The following is a 15,744-nucleotide window of genomic DNA, read 5'->3' as shown; positions in this document are numbered from 1 at the left end:
GTTACAGGCGGATGAGAGAGCTGATTACCACGGCCTTCACGCTCAAAGATCTGACCTCCCTCTGGCATAATTGTGCTCTATATTAAAATTGAATTTGGCATAATTGTGCTCTATATTCATTCAGGCATTTGCTGTTGGAACCTGTGCACAAGCCAAACTCTGAAGAGCCATAATATGAAAGAAGAATGAAGAGTCCCTGTCAACACGCAGGCGTTTAACTCTGTTCTTCGACTCAGAGGATAAAGCTATTCGCTCTGAGGCAGGAACTGTCTTGTTAGACCCGCCCTCCTCCTCCGCCTCAGTCGGTCACGTTCTCACCCCCGACACCTGTCACTCATCCTGACGAGCTGTCTGCCTCGCCACAGCACCGAGCCCGAGGCTGAGGAAACCCACAGCGGGCGGTGGAGAAGCAGAGACAACACATAGGCAGGAGAATCTGCAGCTACATTCAGCGCTCAGTTCGGAGACAGTGCTATTATGAAATATAAGGAAATCCATGATGATTGGTCGGTTCTGCTCTCATTACATTACATTACAGTACATTACGTCATTTAGCAAGACGCTTGTATCCAAAGCAACTTAAAATAATACATTTTGGCAACAGTACTGAAATGAACTGTGCAACACAGTCTGCATCAGCCAAGACTTTTTAAAATGAATAAGTAGCATTTGTCAATACTTCAAGGAATAAGTAGCATTAGTATTAGTATTAGTATTATTTATTTTTGTATTTATTTTTTCTTTTTTTTCTTTTTTTTCTTTTTTTTTCTTTTTTATTCTTTTAGAAGAGCGTTAGTTCAAGAAGGGTCCAGGTGTAGCCCGGAAAGGTGTGTTCTTAGTCTCCGCCGAAAGATGGGCAGTGATTCGGCCGTTCTGACAGAAGGGGGTGGAGCTCGTTCCACCATTGTAGCGTCAGGGACGAGAAGAGTCGCGACCGGGATGAGCGATTTTGAGCCCCACGTTGCGACGGTGGGGCGAGGCGATCTGCAAGGGTGGAGGAGCGGAGGGAACGAGCGAGTTGAGGTTTGGAACCTGACCATAGATTGCAGATAGGGCGAGCAGTCTGGCGTACCACTGTCTTGAATTTGATGGGTGCTGAGATGGGAAGCCAGTGAAGGTCCCGGAAGAGGGTGAGACATGAGAGAATTAGGTTGGTTGAACGCCAGACGGGCTGCAGTGTTCTGGATGCGCTGCAATGCTCCGATTGCTTGAGGCAGGTAGCCCAACCAGAAAGGACATTGCAGTAGTTCAGGCGAGGACAATGTAGGCCGAGCAGGACATCTGGTTGTCCAGGATCACCCCGAGGTTCTTAGCAGGTTTGAGAGGGTAACACAGTGGTGTTGTCACTGGAGATGGAGAGAGGTCTGTGAGAGGGCACTCTTTCCCTGGGAGGAAGAGTAGCTCTGTCACTGCCGACGACACCAATCCTACATGGTTAAAACAGGCTTCAGGTTCTCTTAAACTCACACAGATGGAACATGAAGAGCTCAGCAGCTCAGACTGCTGCAGTAACAGCAGCAGTACTGTAGCATTTCACTCATGTTGTGTGAATAGAAAAGTCTAAGCTGAGCAGGTCTGGTGCTGGAAGTGGTGTTGGAGGTGCTCTTCCCTCTGGTCTCATGAATAATCTCCCCAATGCCCCAGGGCAGAGACAGGAACTCTGTCCTGTGAGTGAGCACCGTCCTTCGGATGAGACGTTAAACCGAGGTCCTGACTCTCTGTGGTCATTAAAGAGCCCATCAGTACTCTTCACAAAAGTAAGGGTGTAACCCCGGTGCTCTGGGAGGTGTAACCCCGGTGCTCTGGGAGGTGTAACCCCGGTGCCCTGGGAGGTGTAACCCCGGTGCCGTGGGATGTGTAACCCCGGTGCCCTGGGAGGTGTAACCCCGGTGCCCTGGGAGGTGTAACCCCGGTGCCCTGGGAGGTGTAACCCCGGTGCCCTGGGCGGTGTAACCCCGGTGCCCTGGGATGTGTAACCCCGGTGCCCTGGGAGGTGTAACCATGGTGCCCTGGGAGGTGTAACCCTGGTGCCCTGGGAGGTGTAACCCCGGTGTCCTGGGAGGTGTAACCCCGGTGTCCTGGGAGGTGTAATCCCAGTGCCCTGGGGGGTGTAACCCCGGTGTCCTGGGAGGTGTAATCCCGGTGCCCTGGGGGGTGTAACCCCGGTGTCCTGGGAGGTGTAACCCCGGTGCCCTGGCTAAAGTCCCACACAGTCCTTCCTTCCATCATGGCCACCTGATCATCCCTCAATATCTAATTGGCTCTTTCAGTCCTCTACTCCCCACTGTGATAGGCTGATGTGTGGTGAGCCTTCTGGCACAAACTGGCTGCCCCCCCCAAACACACACACACACACACACACACACGCACACACACACACACACACACACACGCACACGCACACCGATATTCAAAGCGCTCTGGGTGCCTTTAAAAGCCACTATTACCCAATTATTATAATTATAATTAATTTATTATTAATTAAGTGAGGAATTGTGGAAGTCCAGTAGGATCTTACCACCAGCCATGGAATAACAAATAATTTTGTTTGTTTGTGTGTGTGTGTGTGTGTGTGTGTGTGTGTGTGTGTGTGTGTGTGTGTGTGTGTGTGTGTGTGTGTGTGTGTGTGTGTGTGTGTGTGTGCGTTTGTGCTTGTGTGATAGGTGAACCAGGAGAACGTGGTGAAGGTGGGCCACAGACAGGTGGTCAACATGATCCGTCATGGGGGAAACCAGCTCCTGATCAAAGTGGTGACGGTCAGCCGGAATCTGGACCCCGACGACACGGCGCGCAAAAAAGGTAACGGACCAACCGCGATGATGATGATGATGTGGTGTGAGGCAGGGAAGCATCAACAACTGATTTATTGTTTGCTGAGCCCCCCAAAAAACAGTGTGACTACAAAAAGGAGTGAAGTGACCCTGTCCATCCAAAACTGTGCTAAAAAATATACACTGGATTTCACATCAAGTCTGAAGCAAGTTAAATTGTGACTCTCGCCCTGGCTTGAGTCCAAGTCATATCTAACAAGATGCTAGAGCTCATGGGCTTTCGCCCTCCTTGCTAGAGAGCCCGTCTCCCTTGCTGAAGGTTCCTGGTTCGATCCCCAACTGCGGCGGGGCTGCACAACGCGGATCACACATATGACTTGAGTCCCCACCTCTGCTATTCACAAGTTTCCTGGTGAGACCGTGGGTGCCATGACACCCTCCCTCCCTGTTTCCAGCTGCCGGTTGCCTGTTTCCGCCCAGGACCGTTCATAGCGAAAGAGACTGAAAATAATCATAATAATTGTTGTGACTTTGTACCTATGTCTTGTAATGGAGCCCCCCAGCAATTCACACGTGCATAATTGTACAACGGAGTGACAATATCTTGAATCTTGAAAGAGAGAGACCGCTAAAGCTCCGTTCAATGACCAAATAATAAGAGTTCCGGTTTGGACGTTTAGCCTTCAAAACAAAAGTGGCCACTATGCAACCACATACTATTTTTAGGCATTTCGGCTCAAATAAGCCCCGTACAGTACGAGTGAATTGACATTCACCTCGTTTTTATAAAATATCGCCGCTATGCAACCACACAACGTTACTATTTTTAGCCATTTCGGATCAAATAAGCGGAGAGGGGAAGGGAGCGGAGGGGAAGGGAGGGGAGGGGAGGAGAGGGGAGGGGAGGGGAAGGGAGGGGAGGAGAGGGGAGGAGAGGGGAGGAGAAGGGAGGGGAGGGGAGGGGAGGGGAGGGGAAGGGAGAGGAGGAGAGGGGAAGGGAGGGGAGGGGAGGGGAGGGGATCAATCAAATGGACACTTGGCATCCCACTTCCCAGCGCTCGCCAGATGTCTTTAGACTGCGCTCCTCTTTCCACACCTCCCATTCAGGACTACACGTGTAAGTTTCTCACCCTCTCTGCCACAAGCCTCTACAGAATGATTACACCTGTCCTCATTCAGATGAATAGGAGGGGGGGGGGACTTTGTGTACGAGCTTTGCTGGCAGTGGATGCTCACTGTAAGACATCCTCAGCAATCCATCCTCCATTACTGAACACCAGTGTTGGGCAAGTTACTTTCAAAATGTAATGTACTACATATTACTAGTTACTTTCATTTGAAAGTAATACGTTACTTTACAATATTACTGTCTGTGTAGAGTAACTCATTACTTATTACACTACTTTTGCATTACTTCCACCAAAATAACTGCAGTACCAGAATGACATCGCCGGCCCGGAACCATCCCGAAAAATAATTTAAACCGTCTTGAAGTCAGTGTAAACCGTCCAAAATTCTAAATGTTATCATTTTCCTTTGTTATTGTCACCTATAGGCTAGTGGTTATTTGCATAAAAACACACATTTTGATTAGGACATGATGAAGCTTTGATAAAAAATAAAAAATAAAAGTAACTCAATTTGTAACTTGTGTTACTTGACAGAGTGACCTGGTATAATATTACTGAAATCATATTGGTAATAAGTTATATTACTGAGTTACTGCTAAAAGTAATATATCACATGTAATATATTACTTTTGTAATTAGTTACCCCCAACACTGCTGAAACCCTGCATATTTTCTCTCTCTCTCTCTCTCTCTCTCTCTCTCTCTCTCTCTCTCTCTCTCTCTCATCCTCTCTCTCTCTCTCTCTCTCTCTGGCAGCCCCTCCACCTCCAAAGAGAGCACCCACCACCGCTCTGTCTATGCGCTCCAAGTCGATGACCTCTGAACTGGAAGAACTAGGTAAGAGCATCCCTGGTTCACCCTTCAGTTGCGTTGTTCTCATTAGGAAATATCCCGTCTAACCACGCCTCTCTTTGGTCTTCTCTCTATTCTCATTGGTTGTTTTTTTTCCTCAACAGTGGATAAAGGTAAGCAGTAATGCCGCGTAACCGTACGCCATCCCGCCATCCCAGCTAGCACATCAACGGCTTCTGTTGAAACCAATGCATTTTACGTTTTCTTTGTTGCCATCATTGAGTTAATTTAGCTGTTTTGCTTTGTTTTGACTCTTCTTCCGTCTTGCATGAGGGATTCTTGTTTCTAAAAAGCCAGTTCAGATCAAAGATTCGCGATGAGACAAAAGCGTTTTAGAACGTCGCAGGTAAAAGTTGCGGCGGTGTGAACTGGCCTGTCTCAGCTCGACTTTTAAGGACGTAAGGCACGTCACCTGTTTCAACAGCCAATCAGCTCGTAGCAAAGTTAGCTGATGACATGCGGTCAGTTAACCAACTGTCAGCTGGTCGAAATAGCTGAGTGTGGGACAGAGGAAATACATTTGCTTGAGGAGCAGCTGGGTCTGACACAAGCCTTAAAGAAATATCACTGTATTATTACTGCAATTGTCCTATATGGTTTGTTTGTGGTACTCAATGGTGAGTTTAAGGACCTTGTTGTACTTTATGGTATTTTCAACCTGCAATGGTAATATTCTATCATATTCAATATTCATATAAAAGTTTTTTTTTTTTACATCTGTCAAATAAATTAATTCCTATAGTATTCTCAGGCTTGTAGTTTTGCTGTTATGTTTGTAAAGTATCCTTCTAAATTGTATTATAGGATTAGGCTACTAGAGTTCTTTCTTTTTAATTATTAATTCACTTATTAATTCATTAATCAATTAATTATCCAGCAGCAAAAAAAAAAAAAAGCCTGAAAAGCTGGCAGTAAGAACGGCAGTACAAGAGAGAAAAAATACCCCCCCCCGACACACACACACACACGCACGCACGCACGCGCACACACACACACACACACACACACACACGCATACGGGCTGTCGCCTTGGAAACAAGGAGCCAACCAGTCATAAATATGACATCAGTGTGACATGAGCATCTTTGGTTTTCTGAACCGTGCGTGTGTGAGTGTGTGTGTGTGTGTGTGTGTGTGTGTGTGTGTGTGTGTGCGCGTGTGTGCGTGCGTGTGTGTGGTAGGGACCACATCAGAGGGCCCCCCTGTGTTTGCCATTAAAGTGCTGTGTGCTGTCATAATACCTCCTGACAGAGAGGGACAGTCAGCAGTTTAGAGACAGTTCAGAGGTCACACTGGTGGTGCTACAGCAGACTCAGAGAGAGGGAGGAGGAAGAGGAGGAGAGAGGGACAGACGTGGGACTGAAGTAGAGGAAAGGAGGGGAGGGAAGGAAGGGAGGAAGCATGCAAGATGGAAGAGCGGATTGGTGATTTATATTCGGTTGTTAAGACTGATGACAGTCGCTTACCCCGCGTCACCTCCGGGGCCAAGCGGCACCACTCCTCATTCACCTCATTCAAAACAGCTATGGCGAAACCCGTGAATCTTTTTAGATATCTCTTTATTATTATTTTTTTTATTAACATAACTTTATTAGGGCTGTCAGCGTTAACGCATTAATCGCGCGTTAACTATCGTTCCTATTAACGCCACAAATTTTTTTAACGCGCGATTAACGCATGCACGTTCTGTGATGTTTGAGCCTTGGTCCGCGCTGTAGTTTTGGAAATCAGGAAGCATTAACGTTGATATCAAGCAGAAACAAAGCTCCGTGAGGAGAAAAGGAGGAATAAAATGGGTATATTGGCAAGTTCAGCTTCAAATTGAGAAAGATGTCCTGCATTTTGGGTGAGAGAGAGAGAGAGCGCGTCAGCTCTCCCTGTCTGTCTCGTCTCACCGTGGCAGAGAGAGTGAGAGACAGACAGACGGAGAACGGGGGGGGGGAGACAGAGAGGGAGAGAGAGAGGCAGAGAAAGCGAGCGAGACAGACAGACAGGCAGTGAGAGAGGGACCGACGGAGAACGGGAACGCGAGAGAGAGATACCGAGAGAGAAAGAGAGAGGAGGGAGAGAGCATGCACGCATCTTCTCCTGTCTGTGGCTGGAGAGATGTAGAGGATAGCACCAATTAACTTCACACAGTGCAGCCTGAGAGATGTGTATTCCCAGTAACTAGTAGCAATATTACCAATGGCCAAATACTTACCCATACTAATGATAATAGGTACTACCCATATTAATACAACAGTGCATCTTTGCACAAAGCTCTCAGGTTTAAGGTAGCCTACCTCGGTTTAAGGTAGATTTAGAACAGATTTAAAAAATGCGAATTAATCGTGAGTTAACTATGGAAATCATGCGATTATTCGCGATTAAATATTTTAATCGATTGACAGCCCTACTTTTTATAGATAATCTTTTTAGACTTAACGTCAAACTTTGTTTTCCTATGTACTTACCTTATTAACTGCAGCCATTTCCTCTTCTCTTTCTCATCACAAGGAAAGCGGTAGAATGACACGTTAATCGTCTTTTTAGTCTCGGATCTATTCAAACAATGAGGGACAGCGCACTGCGGCATATTGACAACAAAGAGAGGCTTGCCGCTTGGAACCGGAAGTCGTATCGTCGGGAGGTCATACGTCACAGCTTAACAAGCGAATATTTATGCATCAATAGGTGGGTTTCCATCCACCTGTTTTTATGCAAATTTTCAATTTGTGCATGAAAAACCTGAATGGAAATGCCGGAAAATTTGAAAAATGTATGCTTATAGGGGAGGTGGAGAAGTTGGCTATTAATGCATTGGAAACAGATTAACCCATTGATACCTGATGCAGCATTTGCGTGTATATCCCTCATTTGTGTGCGTATCCCTTTAAGACCGCGAACTGCGTTAACGCGGTTCGTGGTCTTAAAGGGATACACACACAAATGCTGCATCAGGTATCAATGGGTTAAGTGAATCCTGTTGCTCTAGGTTACCTCTCGTTTAACCAAACCCCATTCAAAAACATGCTGTTTAATGTTGCCTTACTGCCAAAAGTTACACGCCGACCGTAAAAGGCTTGTTATGAATAACTAGGCTAGGATGCACTCCACATGTCGGCATACACTAAATACACTAAATAAGCAACGCATTTAGGCACAACGTGAAGGTTTAGACCGCCTGCCGCTGTGTGTTTTCAAATGGAAGAAGATTTAAAAGGCGAGTCAATTCTATTGACATTTTATTCACTTACAGTATCTGCTCCGTGGATTATATGGATGCTGAATGGAGAAGTGGCGCCTGGCAATCCATTTAATGGTGTAGCATCGTGGATAATCACAAACCAACCGCACGTATCAGGTCTAATCAGCAGGCAGACAGCACAACTGGCTGCCTCCTCCTCACCAATTCCTAATAGTAGAGGATGGAAACGCGCCTCATTTCACATATCCTATCCTATAATAAGAATGCCAAAGTGTCAGGTGTGTGTGCGTGTGTGTGTGTGTGTGTGTGTGTGTGTGTGTGTGTGTGTGTGTGTGTGTGTGTGTGTGTTTGCGTGCGTGCGTGCGTGCGTGTGTCTGTGAGAGTGTGTTTGTGTGTGTGAACAGAATTGCGTGCTATGCCATTTTACGTGCGATCGTGCTGAATCTATCAGGACGTGTAAAGAGCACCCCTGCGCGTGGCCAAACGGAGCCAGATTTTGTTTATTACTGTAGGTAATTACAGTAATACAGACTAAATGGGCAAAAATGGCTAATTATTGGCCAGAATGGCTCAAAACAGCATTCAGCACCATAGAGAACTCCGGAGTGGAGGAGGCCCACAGGTGCCCCAGAGTGGAGGAGGCCCACAGGTGAGCGGAGTTGTAATCAGCCAGGGAAGAGGACTATGAAAAGCCTCTGGGGAGAGAGAGGCTGCATGCCAACTCTGTGAGCAAGGCCTGACTAAATGACCAGTCACACAGGGACGGGTATTCCGATCTATGGTCAACATGGTGTTAATTAACTAATTAACTAAATAATGAATTAATTAATTTGCTAATTAACTGGTGCATGGATTAATCTTGCTGCTTATTGCAATGCATTTGCTTTTGCGTTGATACATTTGCTTTGCGGTCTTCATACAGTCATGGAAGCATTGTTCAACATCCAGTGTGCATCACTCATCTTTCATATTATTGTATGTGTAAATGCATCTCCTGCAATATTAGCAGGAAAGTATGAAAATTTCAACTCAATTCTTTGTCCAAATATGAAAGCAGCATAGTGTGAAATAAAACGTTATTCAGCCAGGAAGAGGGTGAGGTGTGTTATTATGGCTCTCAAGACTCAGACCTCTTTTTCTATCGCCCCTAAAGCCACTCTAAGGAAAAAGAAAGGTGGTAAGTTACCGTAGGCATGTTTTTATTCTCATCTAATATGTCCAATGAATGATTTATGTCACGTACTTCCCCCTCCCATCACTGTGATCAACAAACCCCCGTTTTAGTTGTTTAGAGGATTGATTGTATTTATTTATAAGTTGATTTGTACGTTGTTGTTTTTTTCTTTCAATTTCAGTCGAACCAAATGGCTTAAACGTGTAGTGATAAGTGTTTGCATGATTGAAAATGTGCTTTTGATGATGGTTTTGGAGTTAATTTTGTTGTAATGGTATCGGTGCATGCTTCAGTGTTCTAGTGGTGTTGAATCAAATGACATTAATGCCCTTCTGTTCCATTAATGCCCTTCAATCACAGAGTATTGTTTCTGCACTGACTCAGTTTAGATATCACAGAGTATTGTTTCTGCACTGACTCAGTTTAGATATCACAGAGTATTGTTTCTGCACTGACTCAGTTTGGATATCACAGAGTATTGTTTCTGCACTGACTCAGTTTGGATATCACAAGGTTTATTACAGAGTATTGTTTCTGCACTGACTCAGTTTGGATATCACAAGGTTTATTACAGAGTATTGTTTCTGCACTGACTCAGTTTGGATATCACAAGGTTTATTACAGAGTATTGTTTCTGCACTGACTCAGTTTGGATATCACAAGGTTTATTACAGAGTATTGTTTCTGCACTGACTCAGTTTGGATATCACAAGGTTTATCACAGAGTATTGTTTCTGCACTGACTCAGTTTAGATATCACAGAGTATTGTTTCTGCACTGACTCAGTTTGGATATCACAAGGTTTATTACAGAGTATTGTTTCTGCACTGACTCAGTTTGGATATCACAGAGTATTGTTTCTGCACTGACTCAGTTTGGATATCACAAGGTTTATTACAGAGTATTGTTTCTGCACTGACTCAGTTTGGATATCACAAGGTTTATCACAGAGTATTGTTTCTGCACTGACTCAGTTTGGATATCACAAGGTTTATCACAGAGTATTGTTTCTGCACTGACCAGTTTGGATATCACAAGGCTTATCACAGAGTATTGTTTCTGCACTGACTCAGTTTGGATATCACAAGGTTTATCACAGAGTATTGTTTCTGCACTGACTCAGTTTGGATATCACAAGGTTTATCACAGAGTATTGTTTCTGCACTGACCAGTTTGGATATCACAAGGTTTATCACAGAGTATTGTTTCTGCACTGACTCAGTTTGGATATCACAAGGTTTATCACAGAGTATTGTTTCTGCACTGACCAGTTTGGATATCACAAGGTTTATCACAGAGTATTGTTTCTGCACTGACCAGTTTTGGATATCACAAGGCTTGGATGTTGAAGAGTTCATTATTCATCTTTGATAAGTTCACCTTCCAAGCTCCAGCTCTGGGAGTCTCAAACGCAAAGAAATATAGTAGTAGTTACAAAACATTCTACTTAGAGCTGTGTGTGTGTGTGTGTGTGTGTGTGTGTGTGTGTGTGTGTCTGTTTGTGTGTGTGTGTGTGTGTGTGTGTGTGTGTGTGTGTGTGTGTGTGTGTGTGTGCGTGCGTGCGTGCGTGCGTGCGTGCGTGCGTGCGTGCGTGTTTGTGAGCAAATACCCTGTTGTAAGTGAACTCCCGCAGGACAGAGCCACCGACAAAGGAAAGCAAAGATTGTGTGTGACGAGATAGCGATGGCCACACGCACGCAGTACTCTTGACGCGCTAAGGCACAGAGCGTATCAAAGATTGTGTGACACGAGAAAGATAGGCAGAGCGTATCAACCATTGGTATCAACTATCAACTATCAACTTAATTTAAAGGGACAGTAACATGATAGCAATCTACAAGCGTTTGCTCATTCTTCATGACCTAAAAAAGGTCGGCTGCCATATTTTTGTTGCTGAGTGTGTGTGTGTGTGTGTGTGTGTGTGTGTGTGTGTGTGTGTGTGTGTGTATGTGTGTCTGCGTGCGTGCGTGTGTGTGCGTGCGTGCGTGTGTGTGTGTGTGTGTGTCTCTGGATTTACTCCAGGAAATGTTTCACACTCGCAGCTAAGTTTCCAGGGCAACAGTGTTGCATGTTGTCTGATATTCTGCCACTGCATTCCAACTGGGAGGCAGATAGATAGTGGAGGTCTTCATGGGTCCAAAATAGTCATGCCCGAATCCAAAACGCACCAGAGATGTAGTACTCAGAACCAGCAGACCCATCTATTATTAAAAGGCTGAGGCCCAGACCCATACAGAAGCGATAAATGTTGGACCCTGACCCGACTCGCTTCTTTTGACCCGATCGGGAATCCCCAAAGACCTCTAACACGAGCCAAACAAAAAACCCAAACAAAAATCTCATTTTAGGTAGGTACTGTAGCTCTTATCAAGTGCTCATTTTTCAGATACTGTAAGTTGGTTTTTAATTCGTTATTTGACCATATAAAAGGGGGTGACTGACAGCTGTGACAGCCACTCGCTGGTTTCCACTCTAATGGAACCTAATGGACCCGACATTTCAATGTCAGAGATCTGAGACCTGCGGCAAACGGTACCAGACCCGACCCGGACTCGCCATCGCTTCTTTTGAAATGGACCCCGAGACCCGGCTGGGTCCATGTCGGACCCTCGGGTAATTGGTTGGGGCATATCCCCCGAAGACCAGATATAGTGTGTGTGTGTGTGTGTGTGTCTGTGTGTGTGTGCGCGCGCATGTGTGTGTGTGTTCCAGCTCTAACCATAGAGAAGGTCAACAAATGATGCTCCTCTCCTCCCCTCTCCCCTCTCCTCTCCTCCCCTCTCCTCTCCCCGCTCCTCTCCTCCCCTCTCCTCCCCGCTCCTCTCCCCCGTGTGTAGATGGTCAGAAGAAGAGGATTGTTTTCCAAGTCACTCTAAGTAATCACACCCCCTAACTGCATGGAAGCTTCCTCCTACACAGCAGATAAACCCCCGGTCAGGGAGGCGATAGCAGGCTACCTCAGGGCTAGCATGTAGCTTCTCTGAGCAATATTGACATGGTTGGACTCTGTCTGATGGCATCATCACACACCACAGGGACGTTCAAATCTGCCAAACTTGCCGCCTTTCCCAGCGTGAGAAAACGGCGATCTTGACAGATTCCACATTGATTTGGTCATAGAACTCAACAGTCACGTGACATTGTGACGTCACCTTTGGTTCTGGAAGAGTAATCGTCCATTCCCTTTTCTCCATGTCACATTCCGAAAAATCGTAATAATAGATTTCTAAGGCTGGATGCAATCCAACCGGCCAGCTACAGAATCGTGACCATAAAACATTTGATTCAGAGAGAGAAAGAAACATTGAAAGATGCAAAAAAGCGTACAAGACTGTGTACATAATATATTTTAAGAGTGAAGGAACTACTCATCTCATAATCCACTTCGGCATTTCTGGCCAATCAGATTAGCAGATGATTGAGCGACAGAGCGTTTCAGCCAATGGGAGAGCACTCTGAGCGGCAGTGGGCGCAGGAACAAAACAGGTACTCACGTTGGCAGGGAGCAATTAGCTAAAGCTCCATGTAAAGTTCACTGATGTAGTAGCCAAATCTGTGGTTGGATTTTTTTTTTTTATGGAATATCTTAGTTTCAACTGTATTGAGCTAACAACGGACAGCTTTATGTTTATATATGTGGCTGGTTTGTGTGGAGTTTGGGAACTCACAATCTCTAGTTCAAGTTAGCTTGCTAGGTCAGCACTAACCCCGCGTCACCAGGCACAGTCCTCTCACAACACTTCAGGGGAGAGGTGACCATGTGACCATTTAGGAGACTTGCTAGTACCATTTGCTAGAGTTGGAGGAGCCTGCGGTGGCGCATCTCTATAATGGACTATCTCTGGTGTAGTACTTATCTCCATGACATTGAATACAAAATGTTTAAAAATAAACAAGGATGATATCATACAGATTTGTGGGTTCTGCAGAAACATATATTCTTGTTTCACAACTAGCTCACCTGTGCTAAGTCTACCATGGGTGGTGACGACATTATGGCTACTAATGAAAATCTCATTGCAGAATATGAACGGGGAAATAATACTCTTCCGGAACCGAGGTGTCACGTGACTGTTGAGCTCTGTTGAACTATTATTAATACTATTAATTGAGGTTAACGACCCTGACAGTTGGATGATGCCGCTGAGTCGGCTGTTTTGAACGAGCTGTTTTGAACGAGCTGTTTTGAACGAGCTTGCACGGCTTTCCGAGGCTGGACGCAAAAACACCCCCTTCCCCCAACACATTCCATCAAAGTCCCCTCCAGATGTCTTTCACTGTTTCCTGTTTCAGTCTCATCCGTAGTTCAGAGGAAACGGTCACTGAGAATGATTGGCTTGCGTTTGGCCCGTGAGATCTTTGTAAGTAGCTCCTGCGCCTGTTGTCCTCCTCGTCGCTCATGCACGATGTCTCGGTTTGTCTTGCAGACAAAGTGGACGAGGTGTTGCCCACGCAGAAGAACGCCACGGTCGATATGAAGGTAGCCACCATCAAACCACGCCCATCCAGTCGCTGCTTGGTGACGCCCACTGATATGAATGTAAGTGTGCAGAATTAAACTCACTCACCATGGAATGATGCATGCAAAGAAGGACATTGAGTATCTAGTATCTTCTTTTACGGGCCATAGTTTGGCCACCCTTAGTGTACATCATCTAAAGGAATGTGTCTTAGGGCTTAGTCGTAATGAGAGATAGCTGAAACCAAATGCTCCACAGCCAGCAGAGAGCTGATGGAGAAGGTGTGTATATCATTTCAAATGAGGACAGACTAGAGACCAGAGAATGAATAAAATAATATTTATTACAATAGTGAATGAATGATGAATTACAGAAAATATGATGAGAATGAGAATGTTATTATTATTTTGAGCGTGTGAGCAGATTTGAAGGGGTGAAGAAAATAAGAAGTGAACTGAGGAAGTGTAAAGTGCAGATTATATAGTCTTCCTGACTGAACCTCTGTTAGAACTACATATCTGGACGTGCTGGTTCCCTCTAACAACACAGCAACATGTGCTTTGCAGTCCATGTATCACGAGCGCCAGGCAGTAGCAGTGGTGCCGCCCACTGTGCCCGGGGCCTTCCTGGGAATACCTGCCAAGGGCACCATGAAAAAACAGAAGTCCATAGGTATGTTATACTGTGTGTGTGTGTGTGTGTGTGTGTGTGTGTGTGTGTGTGTGTGTGTGTGTGTGTGTGTGTGTGTGTGTGTGTGTGTGTGTGCGTGTGTGTTAGGGATGCAGCGGTATACCGTTTGAAGGTATACCGCGGCGGTTTGAAAACATCACGGTATCAAAACCACTAAAATTTGCCGTCATACCTTCCCCACAGTATCAGCTGTTTCCCTAAAACAAAGTGCTCAGGTCGCTTGCAGAGTGCAGCTTACGTGGCCCCTCCCCCTGGCTGCATGCCTACCTAGACTAGAGCACAGTAGAGAGGAGCCGCAAGGACCCCCCTGAACTTTCCCCCATCTAAAAAGACGACGTCGGCTGTATGGGAATATTTCGGCTATTGTAAAAACACAAATGGTCCGCAATACCGCGATACCATGAAACCGTGGTATTTTTGTCCAAGGTTATCATACTGTCAAAAACTCATACCGCTGCATCCCTAGTGTGTGTGTTTGTGTTTGTCAGAGATGTGTATGTGTGTGTGTGTGTGTGTGTGTGTGTGTGTGTGTGTGTGTGTGTGTGTGTGTGTACTGATGTAGAAGGTAATCTCTTACGCTGTGTAGCCCCTCCGCAAAGGGAGGTCGGTGCTCTCAGACCAGGACAGAATATTGGAAACGGTCGAATTGACTGGAGAGCACACGAAATCACTGGCAAGCAAATTTTAATAAGGTACAAAAACGAACGTTTCGACGCGAGCGGCGTCTCTTCTCCAGAGTCAAACAGTGAAGACAGATTTACAACAGTTTAAAAAGGCTCCACTCCAGAGAGGATGATTTCTCATTGGTTACAAGGGAGTGGGAGGTGGTGAATCCATAAGCCAATCAATCACATGATGACAGCAGTCATAGGAAAAAACATAGAAGCGGTGGTGATGCTGTATTAAAGCAGCACTCCGTCCACAATCATAAATAATAAGCAACAATATTGGAAAATACTGTATGTGTGTGTGTGCGTGCGTGCGTGTGTGTGTGCGTGTGTGTGCGTGCGCGTGCGTGCGTGCGTGTGTGTGTGTGTGTAGTTTGCCATCATGTTCCATTCATGCTCAGAGGACTTGCTCTGCGCTAACTGACAATATTAACGCTAATTATAGACAGAATGAGAGTGATCCAGTCACCAAAGTGTGCTTTCAGGCAATGATATCAGGAGGTCATTAAGCATTTTGCTGAAAGGCTCATTCTTTATGCTAAGCTAGTGAGACGTCATGGGCTAATGCTATTCACGGCCCGTTTGATTCTCCATGCCATCGGCAGCCCTGAGGCAGGCCTTTCTCTCTCTCCGTTTCCTCCTAATAATCACAATCAAAGAACTTCTCACATGTTCTGGTGGAGCCTTCTGCTTAATGACTTCCTGTTTGCCAAACAGTTAGCGAATCAGGCTTACGGCCGTAACTTTGCCAGTTGAAATACCCAACTGGGAAAATGTGCGCTAGGAGTGAAAAGGTCATGTTCTGGGAA

The 15,744-nt window shown here is 45.6% G+C and overlaps 1 protein-coding gene across 1 annotated transcript in view; it reads left to right on the top strand.

Annotated features, from left to right (window-relative positions):
* Positions 1 to 15,744, top strand: part of LOC310791219 (SH3 and multiple ankyrin repeat domains protein 2-like) — a gene marked incomplete at both ends in the record, with an annotated part of 245,785 nt that overhangs the window by 210,895 nt on the left and 19,146 nt on the right. The window contains 6 exons of the mRNA XM_083652896.1: positions 2,664 to 2,799; positions 4,658 to 4,738; positions 9,097 to 9,120; positions 11,955 to 11,993; positions 13,545 to 13,657; positions 14,144 to 14,249. Of these exons, the coding sequence (XP_083509022.1) occupies positions 2,664 to 2,799; positions 4,658 to 4,738; positions 9,097 to 9,120; positions 11,955 to 11,993; positions 13,545 to 13,657; positions 14,144 to 14,249 (499 nt within the window). The remainder of the gene's footprint in view (positions 1 to 2,663; positions 2,800 to 4,657; positions 4,739 to 9,096; positions 9,121 to 11,954; positions 11,994 to 13,544; positions 13,658 to 14,143; positions 14,250 to 15,744) is intronic.

Source organism: Poromitra crassiceps (genome assembly GCF_964638095.1).
Source record: "Poromitra crassiceps genome assembly, chromosome: 16".
NCBI lineage: Eukaryota > Metazoa > Chordata > Actinopteri > Beryciformes > Melamphaidae > Poromitra > Poromitra crassiceps.
Note: the sequence above shows the minus strand (reverse complement) of the source record. Positions and strands in the feature narration are given on the sequence as shown.